At 37.6% G+C, this 11834-nt stretch overlaps 1 protein-coding gene across 1 annotated transcript in view; it reads left to right on the forward strand.

Moving 5' to 3' along the window:
* Nucleotides 1-486: 486 nt before the first annotated feature.
* Nucleotides 487-11834, forward strand: part of ADAM23 (ADAM metallopeptidase domain 23) — a 292223-nt gene continuing 280875 nt past the window's right edge. The window contains exons 1-2 of the mRNA XM_053698649.1: nucleotides 487-649; nucleotides 8194-8423. Of these exons, the coding sequence (XP_053554624.1) occupies nucleotides 505-649; nucleotides 8194-8423 (375 nt within the window). The 5' untranslated portion in view covers nucleotides 487-504. The remainder of the gene's footprint in view (nucleotides 650-8193; nucleotides 8424-11834) is intronic.

An 11834-nucleotide genomic window follows, 5' to 3' on the forward strand; every position in this document is an offset into this window, starting at 1 on the left:
ATGCATACAAGTGTATATATAGTAGTGGTGATATAGCTGATTTAGAAATGATAGTGCTGCTTTGCTCCTTTGGTTGTACCACTGCATCGTTTTTGATCCCTCCCCTAGCACTGCAGCACGCATGTGTACTAGCATCCTCCTCTCCTAGCAACAGCAGCATCAGCACCAGCCCCTGGAAGAGGAGGAGAAGCAGCTTGTGTTGCAGAGAGTAGTAAGGTAGGGAGGAGGAAAGGGCTGCTTGCTTCTCAGTCATAAGCTTGGGGGGAGGTGCAAGGTGCAGAAAAAATAGGAGAGAGACAGACGGGTGGATACTGTTAGAGGAGGTTGCAAGTGCTGCAATAGCAGCTGAGGAATAAGGGGAAATCCAGATGGGAGACAGATAACCCCTTGGTGGGGTTTTGAGCCCCTTTGGTGCATACTGAGAAGAATATGCAAATGACGTGCTTGCTGGTACAAGATAAAGACTAAGTGTTACTGTATCCTAGATCTGCAGAGCTATGAACTATGGAGGAGGCAGGCAGCTCCCTGCGGCATCACCGTCCTGTGCCCCCACTACCAGCCCTCCTCTCCTGTCCTGCACTGCTGCGCCTCATCTGTCTAATGATGCTCTCTTTTCCACAGCACTGGGGTACTACAGCATCAGAGACAGGTAAGTTACCAACTCTTAGTTAAAGCTTTCTGCATACAGAGTGCATACAGCAATCTCCTTTGCTGCCAAAAAAAAAAATAGTTCTAGCCATGCAATAGTCACAGTCATTTTGATTTTAAGATCACATGTAAAAATGCTTCTCAGTATGAAGGAAACTTCACAGGCCTGCTTCTGATAGCTGCTTGGTGCTGATAAGTAATAGTGCATTTTATTTATAACATAACACAGCAGACCCCCTGAAGCAAGACCTATTCAATTCTAAATACTGATGGGGGTGTAGCAAGTTTGTGAGCTTGTCTGGAGAGAGTGCTGCACTGCATCCAAAGGTGATGACTTAGCCAGTTTTCCCATCAGTACATTTAGCTGGAGTGAATACCTCTACAGGGAATGCATACTGCAGACTTTAGATGGAAGGAGGGGGATTTTGGGCCATGTGGCTTTTCTGTTCCTGATTGTGTATATCTTTCTATTTACCTGTAGCAGCAAAAAATGCATTTACAGTTCTTACAAAAATGCAGTGACCGTCCTTTGCAAACTGTCCAGACAGGTCTGAATAACAAATGAAACTGGTATACTCTCAGATACTCTTGGCTTAAGTTATAAAAGGGAAATATTGCAAGAAATAATGCTGAGTATTGAACATGGGGCAGCTACCAGATATCTGCTTTAGTGCAGTACAAGAAGTTCAGCACTCTGCTGCAAAAGCACAAGGGAACTGGTAGACAAATGCGCATTATAAAGCTAAAGAGTAGTCTATCAGACTGCTAACAAAAGTAGTGTTGTGTACATTGTGTCCTGTCTGTGGTGGGACACTGAGTGTAAACATATATACAATAGGCATGATGCTATCCTGAGAGTAAAAAAGTAATATTTAAAGTAAATGATTATATTTAAAAATAAATATGAAGATAAGTTGGGCACATGGACAATGCATTAAAGCAATAAAAACGTAATTGATACCATAACTACTGGGAATTCCAGTCAGAAAGTTCTGATTCATGTTTACTTACTAAACTTTTGCTCCATCATCACCTTATTAAACTCATTTTGGTTGTACATTAAAGGGAGGTGAACAAGTTAAACTACTTTGCTTTGATTTGAAGCTCTGGTTAAAGGGACTGTAAAGTTATAATTATACATTCATGCTTTAGACAGGGCATACAATTTTAAACAACTTTCCAATTTACTTTTATTATTTAATTTGCTTCCTTCTCTTGTTATCCTTTACTGAAAGATTTATCTAGGTAAGCTCAGGAGCAGGAAAGAACTTAGGTTCTAGCGGGCTGACTGGTGGCTGCATATATATATATATATATATATATATATACTGATTGTCATTGGCTAACCCATGTGTTCAGTTAGAAACCAGTTCACAAATGACACCAAGAGAATGAAGCAAATTTGATAATGGAAGTAAACTGGAAAGTTGTTTAAAATTGTATGTTCTACCTAAATGATGAAAGAAAATTTTTGGGTTTCATGCCCCTTTAAGGGACTTCAACTTCCAACTAAAGTTTGGAGAAATATCACTTATACAATTATGATTCTTAATCGCAAGTATTAATAAAATGTTTATTCAAATGTATGTGGATCATGTTTGTAATAATATATATATGTAATAATATATATATATATATATATATATATATATATATATATATATATATATATATATAATCTCTCAACACAGAAGTGACAGTTTGTAGCTCTATTCCACTGTAACAGCAAACAGCTTCTGAAACTTTTACACTTGAATAAGGTTGCCAGGACAGTACAGAATATCAGTTGCATGACCAATAAAATAAATAAATTAAAACAAATTTGGACAATTTATTGACTGTGCCTGATCTGATATTGGACTTATAACTGAAGAGGGCTACATGCAATGTCTGACCTGAAGTCCAGTGTGAGTTTATGACTGACTGCAGCTGCATAGCCATGTGGTTTTGTATGAGATCTGTTGGTATCTGCTGATTTAACCAGATCACACATTGGTTGTTCAGTATATTTTGTAGATGGCATCTGGCAACCCTATGTATGAAACATTTATTTACACACAAACTTTCTTTCATAATTTAAGCCAGTTATTCTGGACCAGGGTGTACAGACTGCTGTCACAGCCCTCCACTAGGGGTGTCACACAAAGTTATGACTGCCCAAAGCAAAACAAGTTGCTAAACTAGTGATTTAAACATATCTTCTTCTAATGTACCAAAATAAATAAATGTGTCACCTCACCTCAGAGCTACTTGGTGTTAAGAATTTGTTATATAGTTTTAAGTAGTTTTGGCATCTATTTACAGCTGCTGAATTATCATGCTAGCTATTCATCTGCCAGGCTATCTTTGGAATTAACATGAGGGGAGTACTCAACTTGAAAAGCGAACAGCAGCAATAGCTTATTCTGTTGATTCTCCCCAAGATGATGCATTTTTCAGCTTACTTGGGCCATTGGGTCTTTCAGACAGGATAGCTATCCTGATGTACATTGGAATATATTTGGAATGAAGTCTATACAACTTACAGATATTTTACCGGATTTGTTAAAATCCTAAAAGAAAGAGCAAAAGATATATGCTAGAACAAGAGGCCATGTGTTTGCAGAAAGGAAGCAAATGTGTAGAATAGTTTACAGCTGAAGTAATAATAGAATGACCATAGGAATACATGACAGATTTTAGACAGATTGAATAGGTAAGCAATTTATACCGTAATTGTATGTTTATTGTATTCTGAAGTACATTATTTTACCACACCTTATATCTAAGCTCCCATAGGAATGTTTCCCTTTCAAATACTGTAAAGTATTCTTAGGGATCACATTAAAAAAACATTTTAAATAACTTGAGATGCAGAATGTCAAGATCCACTGCCACCTTTTTCAACAATACATTTTGCCTTTGTTCAAACTTATTCTGAAGAACTGTGTCATACAATGGCTGTGAGTGACATCTACATTTTATTGGTGGTGACATTGTAAGTAAAGACACTAGGCCTGCCTCTTACAGTCTTGTTGATGATACACCCTACTGTGAAAGCTTTTAGATTGTGAGAACTGCACGCTTGATCCCCATAGCAGCATGAGTGACAGATGCTTTTGAGCCATATTGTATAGTTTCATATTGCTGACTCTTACATACTTCACTGGTTTTTCTATTGGTTTAGCCATTTATTTTCTTGTCTGTTATAGCTTAATTCTATATAACCAGAAGCAGCCAATCTTTCCTGCCATAGAGACAACTATTCATTTATATGACTTAATGTTCCTCTTGGATGTATATAATTTTATGCATCAAAAGTTTTTGCAGCAAAGCCAAGTGATGTTTGAAAATTAGTGTGGTGCCAGCCTTGAGAATTTTGTTTGTAAAATTAATTAAGATCCGTCCACAGAACAGACATGCAACTAAATCTTGAAAGGTCTTGACTTATTGAGTGATATATGATTTTTTTTTTTATCAGATGAACAATGTAGCTGTAGAATTCTGAACAGATATATGGCAGGTGAGATACATAAGTTATAAAGGAAAACTCTTGAAAATCTTACGTACTTAAAGGGACAGTGAAGTCAATATTAAACTTAAAGCAAACACACACTGCTGCCATAGACTGCTAAAGACACATGCATGTGCCTATCAGCCTTCCAATGTTTACTTTTCAACCAAGAATGCCAATAGAACAAAGCAAATTTGATAATAGAAGCAAATTGAAATTTTTTTCAAAATTGTGTGCTCTATCTGGGTCATAAACATTTCATTTTAAATTTACTTTCCCTTTAAATATTAAAATATGTGCATATTTAAGAGAAAATTGTTTCAAACCTGCTTTCCGGTGGTACTTAACACCACTGAGAACCTCTCATTTTGTTAAGGGAGGAGTAAGAAGCTGTTATAGGGGCTATAGAACAGAAGGAACCTATACACACATATTGGTGGGAGTGCCCCAAGGTAATTTGGGTATCCTTATCTAGTTATCCTAGTGCCCTATTTAATGAACAAGTATCCCTAACCATATCTCAAGCCCTTTTAAATGAAAGAATTCCAAAGTACAACACGTATATAAACACGTTCATTAGAATTGTATGCACTATTATAATAATTTGCATTGCCAGACATTGGAAGGAAGGGGTACTGTCCTGGCATGAGATAATGGTTAAAATTAAAATGACATATTTAATGTATGAGTCTGCAGCAAGGATTCTAGACACAATAAATACATTTAATAAAATATGGTTTTACTGCATGATGTAATCAGTAGGGCCCAAGAAAGGCAGACAATCAGGTTGTACGTCTGCTCATGGCAGGGACACTTGGGTAGCTTTATAAAGGGTTTTCTTTTAATTATAAGATCTATAAATTAAACGGCATTCTCCTACATTTGTTTAACAAGAGATAGCAATAAGAAATACACTGACACACACTTTTTGTATTCAGTAACCAGATTTATTTTGTAGTGTTTTTTGTTTTGAAGTTAACTTAACCTGTATTTAGCCGGTGATTTACTTAGATAGTATGCCTTGTATTAATGACTTATTAGAATACATAGAGCAATGTGATTATTTTCTGGAAGTCCTGATTAAGGGATCCTTAAAGGAACATGAAACTCAAAAATGTTATTTCATGATTTGGATAAAGAATACAATTTTTAACAACTTTCCAATTTACTTCAATTATTGTATTTGCTTCCTTCTATAGATAGCCTTTGCTGAAAGGTTTATCTAGGTAAGCTCAGGAGCAGCAAATAACCTAGGTGCTGATTGGTGGCTGCAGATATATAACGACTGTCATTGGCTCACCCATGTGCTCAGTTAAAAAACAGTAGTGCATTGCTGCTCCTTAAACAAATGATACCAAGAGAATGAAACAAATTAGATAATAGAAGTAAATTAGAAAGTTGTTAAAAATTCAATGTTCTATCCTAATCAAGAAAGAACATTTTTGGGTTTCATGTCCCTTTAAGGTGGTGGATATATCCTGAGACTGCTCTCTCATTTCTTATCAGTTTATCTTTATTTTGTACTTAAAGTACTATATATCTCTGGCATAAGTGATTTGCTCGTTGGGACTTATAAAGATTGTAAAAATTAACAAAAAGATAGTGCAGGGCCTTCTTGGCCAGAGTGTACCTAATGACCTTGGGAGCTGAATGTAAGTGTGTGTTACAACTTTTTTTTCTGTTTATGGAGGTGGGGTTTTGCTCACTTTATGGGATGAAGAGTAAGACTCTTCAGCCTCTTCTCCTGTGGATTCCAGAAGCTGTCCTTCCCTCCTGCATTTTGTAGCAGACAGCAATCAGTTTTGAACTTCCTTTCGAGGTTGTCCAAGCAAAGAGAAGGTTAGTCAACCTAGCTCTGTAAGTCCGAGGACTGTCCTTTTTACTCCCATGGGTATAACATGCTGTATGACTCACAGACCCTGGGCCTACTGGTTTGGAGCTTGGTTTGGTATTACACCCTAACTTCGGCAGTTGGTCTTGAACCAGACTGTGGGCCGAGAGGGTTGAGAAACTGCCATTTAGGGAGGGGTGATGTCCTCAGGTGCGGGCCTGGGGGGTGATCCTTCTTAGGTATGCAATGGGCTGAAGACCTTCTGTTAGAGATGCCTCTGTCAGTGTGGTAGCTGAGCTCCACTTGATGCTGGCACCCTGGGCCTCCAAGCATCTTTGCAGGGATTAGTTACTGATTGTCACCACCTAGGTTATTGCTTTACATTGGAAAAAGTTATGCCTGCTGTTTTTGCACTTTAAATAAATATTACACATGGGTCTTTAACCTCCCATCTCTGCGTACGTTGTCTTTATTGGGTAATGGGGTTACATTTGTATTTAAGATATTCCTTTAGTTTATTCACAGTTTAGGACGACATGGCATTTAGTTTCTTAAGAAGGAAGCAGTGCCAATTTATAGTACCCCGGTCATTTCTGTACAACAGACTCCAAAAGGATATACATAATTTCTTCAGTGGCCATAATAAAGTGCTTTGCTACACAGAAGAAAATGTACAACACACTTTTTTTCTCTAACCTAAACAAAATTGTTTTCATAACTCAGTTTACATCTCTTTTCCATCCAGCTCTTTGCTTGCTTTCCCTACTCATTATTTTCATTCTGTTCTAAATATTCAGATATCATTTGTAGTGCAGTAGACATTGAGATCTATTCCAATCTGTTAGCCTACTGCACAGGCTATCTTTTTGTGGGTTATTTGAAACCATTACACCCAATTATAAAATCATAAGAAAACCCTGTTATTAATGAGTGTGCAAGGTAGGAGGGGGCAAGAGGGGCAAATCACTTTACAAATTCTGCTCCTGATATTTAAGCATAAGCACCCAGTCAGTCAGTCTTCTGATGCTAATAAGCTGCCATATTTAAAGTGACATGCAGCTCATGTGTACAACAAACAACTCCCTCCTGCTGTACATGTTTCTCTGATATTGCTATGTTAAAGGGACACTGAACCCAGATTCAAATAGAGCATGCAATTTTAAGCAACTTTCTAATTTACTCCTATTATCAATTTTCCTTTGTTCTCTTGCTATCTTTATTTGAAAAAGAAAGTCCAGACCTTGGACAGCACTTGTTTATTGGTGGATGAATGTATCCACCAATCAGCAAGAAAAACCCAGGTTGTTCACCAAATTGGGCGGCATCTAAACTTACATTCTTGCTTTTCAAATAAAGATACCAAGAGAATGAGGAATATTTGCTAATAGGAGTAAATTAGAAAGTTGCTTAAAATTGCATGCTCTAACTGAATCACAAAAGAAAAGAATTGGGTTCAGTGTCCCTTTAAGCACCCCTCAAATGTTGTGCAAAGGTCCATGTTATTATCTTTTGGTATTCTAGTGGCTTTGCATCTTACAAAGTCTAAAAATATGTATCCAATCTAAAGGAAGACACCTTTCAAGCAGCTTTTCACTAGATTTTTTTACTTCTTGAAATCCTATTTGTCCTGACTCGCATGGAATATCTTGGATATTCATATAGTAATGCAGGATGTGCTATAAAAAAGTCACAATTAAATTTTCATGATTCAGATAAAGCAAACCTTTTTTTTCTTTTTTAATCCAATTTACTGTATGATCAAATTTACCTTTTTCTCTTGGTATCCTTGGGTATCTTATTTCCATTAGAGCATACTGAGGTAGGGTCAGGAGCGAGCATGTGTCTTGAGAACCACATTATAATATTATTACAAACATTACGGCAAACACTGCTTCTATATATAGTGCTCAATAAACCTGCATACAACTAAGCCAACCTCTGCAAAATGAGTTTCAGTTAAGTAAACCAGGATAATAGAAGAGGGTTTTTTTGTTTGTTTTTTGTAAATACTAATATATCTATCTGAATCCTCATATGCCTTTAAGTAGTAGTTTTATGATAAAGTAGCTTTATTGGAAGTATGCAACTGTTCATTAAAGATAAACTTTAGTGCTTTGAGGGACTTTTCTATCCCCTTTCAAAACTTCAAACATTTGGTTACAGCATATTGTTATCACAATAATAATACAATATGTAACATATTGTTTCTTTCTTTCACCAGCTCCACATTGCAATGAGACTGCAGGAGCCACCAACAGTACATTGGCAGAAGAAGAAAGGACATCTCAAAAGAATAGCAGCAGCAGAGACAGCAACAGCTACAGTGACAGCCATGTATTCCATACAGAAATCACACTGCCATCCAGACTTGTCTATTATCTCAACAAGGAATCAGAGAGCCCATATCATGTCCTTGATACCAGGGCTAGAGATCAGCAAAAACATAACAAGGTACACGTGTCAGTTGGTGCAACAGGATCTATGTTTGTGCTCTAAATACAAAACCAAATATTAATTTTGTAAACATTATTTGCTCATCGCCTGTATAGTTGATCTAACACATGTGACTTCCCTAGACAACACACTGTGTCCTACACCAGATGTATAATGCTTAGTATTGCCCTTTTCTCACCCACTATGGATGTGAGGTATTCTCAACAATGCTCTTAAGGTTTTTACCAGATGTGTCATCCCAGATACAAAGATACTTATCCAGGCATAACTACGTAAAAGCAAATACTTCCAAACACATGCTTCTGATGTGCAGATCCAAACTAGCATTTACCATTTGGCACAAATACATATATACACAGACATGCAGATACGCTCTCAGATCCACTTCTGTAAACATGTTTACAAACTCAGACACACACATGCTTGAATATATAGGCACCCCCATGCACTCCCATACACATCCTGGCACATTCCCACAAAAATACAGATTCACTCACAAAGATACGCCTGCACACCTAAATACACAGATAAACACAAACATTTACGCAGATATATAGCTACCCAAAACACATTAATAAATCCCCCTCAACAGATATACACACCTATATGCATTAGCATGTGCACATGGGGTCTGTGGAATAACATAAGAACTGGGGAGATGACGCTGGAGAGGTCTTTAGTGCCTACATGGTCTGTTTAGTCTAATATATGTGGGAATGGATTCATTAACACACTCACTTGCTACTTCAACCACTCCCAACTCTTCAACTTTTCAGTCTCTTTAGTTATAAAATTTGTGGGTCTTAATCATTACATTATGGGGTGGTTTGCTAACTTTAGTAAATAAGCTGCAAATACTAAAATAAAAAATGGTACATTTTTAAACACTAAGGGGCATATGTATCAAGCTCCGAATGGAAACAGCAGTTATGAAGCAGCGGTCACAAAGACCGCTGCTCCATAACCTGTCCGCCTGCTCTGAGCAGGTGGACAGACATCGCCGGTGGACAGACAATCGGAAATCGAGTACGATCGGGTTGATTGACACCCCCCTGCTGGCGGCCTATTGGCCGCCAGTCTGCAGGGGGCGGCGTTGCAATGCTGAATACGGCGAGCATATTGCTCTCCGTATTCAGCGAGGTCTGGCGGACCTGATTCGCAGTGTCGGATCAGGTCCGCCAGACCTTGATAAATATGGGCATAAGTCTAAAGAGAATCTCCCACTGCTTCTCTGGTTACTTTACCATATTAAACATTATAACCCTGATATCCCCACTATAGCAAAAACTAGCTCACTTCAGTCTTTACAATAACATATTCTACTAACTTTAGTCCACCTTATAGCATGTACTAGTTTACCTCAGTCTTCACTATAATATATGCTAGCTCAATCTAATTCTCACTGTAGCATATAATAGCTAATTTTAGTCACTTCACTATAGCATACACCTGCTCACTTTAATCCTTGCTATAGCATGGGAGGAGCTAATTCCATTTTAAGACAGATCAGACTACACTCCCAAAATCACCTAGACACCTTAGTCTCCAAGACTTTGGATCAGTGGGGCCCAATGTTGGGAGGCAGGGGTCAATTCCTACGTATAAAAGCGTGGGAACTCACCAATACTTTCACCCCTTCATAATTAATATTGTTTTATATATATATATATACACACACACACACTGTATTTATATGTATATAATCTCTACACTTTGGTTAATGAAAGCAAATTAAATCCAATAAAGGGTTGAATGGTTGCCTTTGGGCCTGAGAATCCTCCTCTGTCACAGAGTCTCACCCACTTAAGTTGCAATAGTCCTATTTCTGCTGAGGGAAGCTAAATAACCCCAGAGCAAGCCACACAGAAATGTTAGCACCACAGTGCAGTGATCAGACAGAAGGACCGCTGACAGGCTTGCATTTAGTGTATTGTAGGAAGTGTTACTGCCCGTTACTAGAGGATCTCACTATCCCTTTAACCAGACTGTGCTCCAGCTTCTCCTACCAGCAGCAGCAGTTTTTACTGTAGCATTTCTGTTCTCAGTCCAGAGGGAACATAGTTCAGGAACTCCGTTCCCATGCGTTCCCGCTCGACTTGACCCCTGTCGGGAAGCATGAGTATATCAGAATGCTTGATCATAATTTGTAGTTAGAAGGTAGAGAGTTGTAAGGAATTATAGAAAAAACAATGAGTAAGTTTTCTATATGGACTGACAATTTTATAACACATGGGGCCAAATTACTAGTGGTGCACTAATAATAGCGTGGGCGAGAAAAACAATATAGATATTACAAGTCCATAGTAAAGTGTGTTAACCAGACAAGGGTTAGCACAGCCAACTTCACTCAAGCACAGCCTACACTTTAATTAGATATCGTGATCATGCTAATTTGCGCTGGTATTGAAAGTTGAAAGTAATAGTTTGCGCAAGCCGATACGGTGCTAGAATATTTAGTGCAACTCCAGACTTGAAGTAAACTGTAAAGGTTAAAAAAAGTTGCACATAATATATCACAATCAAATTGTAAATATGTATATAATGCCTTATTTTACTTTTTAATACAAAAAAAAAAAACAGGTTAAAGGGGATATGGTAAATGTATTTGACTGAGAAAGGGCTCCAATGTATGTATTTATGTATATATATATATATATATATATATATATATATATATATATATATATATATATATATATATGTGTATGTACACAGTAGGGGGACCATATTGCCACTTTAAATAGGGACATGTATGAAAAATACATATGTCACGGTTCTTATAAAGGAACATTACTCAAAACATTTCTTTTAACAGCCTTGATGTGTAATTTTCATATGTGTCCCTTTTTAAAACGGCAATAAGGTCACTATATATATAAAACACAGAAGGGGACTGCACTCTCAGACTGGACTGAGTACACATCCGATGACCCTGCAACATGCTCAACCCTGGGTGCTCAATAGCACTCTGAGGAAGCTGTGCTGTCGCCAAAGGCACAGGCAGTTAGCCCCAGAAAAGTCTGGGTGCAAGGCCCATATGGAAAATGACAAAATAAATTAAAATAAACACAGAGAAAGTCCAGCACTCGCTTGCAAGCTCTCAGCTAAGATTAAAAGCAAAACTGGAAGAGTTTGGCCAGTTGCTATCTTTAGTTCAAAAAGAAGGCATATAAGCTAAGGAGCCAGACAATTGTTGGTTCAGGGCCCTGCATAGCACTTGTTTATTGGTGGGTGAATTTATCCACCAATCGGCAAGAACAACCCAGGTTGTTCACAAAAAAATAGGCCGGCTTCTAAACTTACATTTATGCTTTTCAAATAAAGATACCAAGAGAATGAAGAAAATTTGATAATAGGAGTAAATTTGAAAGTTGCTTAAAATGACATGCTCTATCTGAATCACGAAAG

This window comes from Bombina bombina, chromosome 1 (assembly GCF_027579735.1).
Source record: "Bombina bombina isolate aBomBom1 chromosome 1, aBomBom1.pri, whole genome shotgun sequence".
NCBI lineage: Eukaryota > Metazoa > Chordata > Amphibia > Anura > Bombinatoridae > Bombina > Bombina bombina.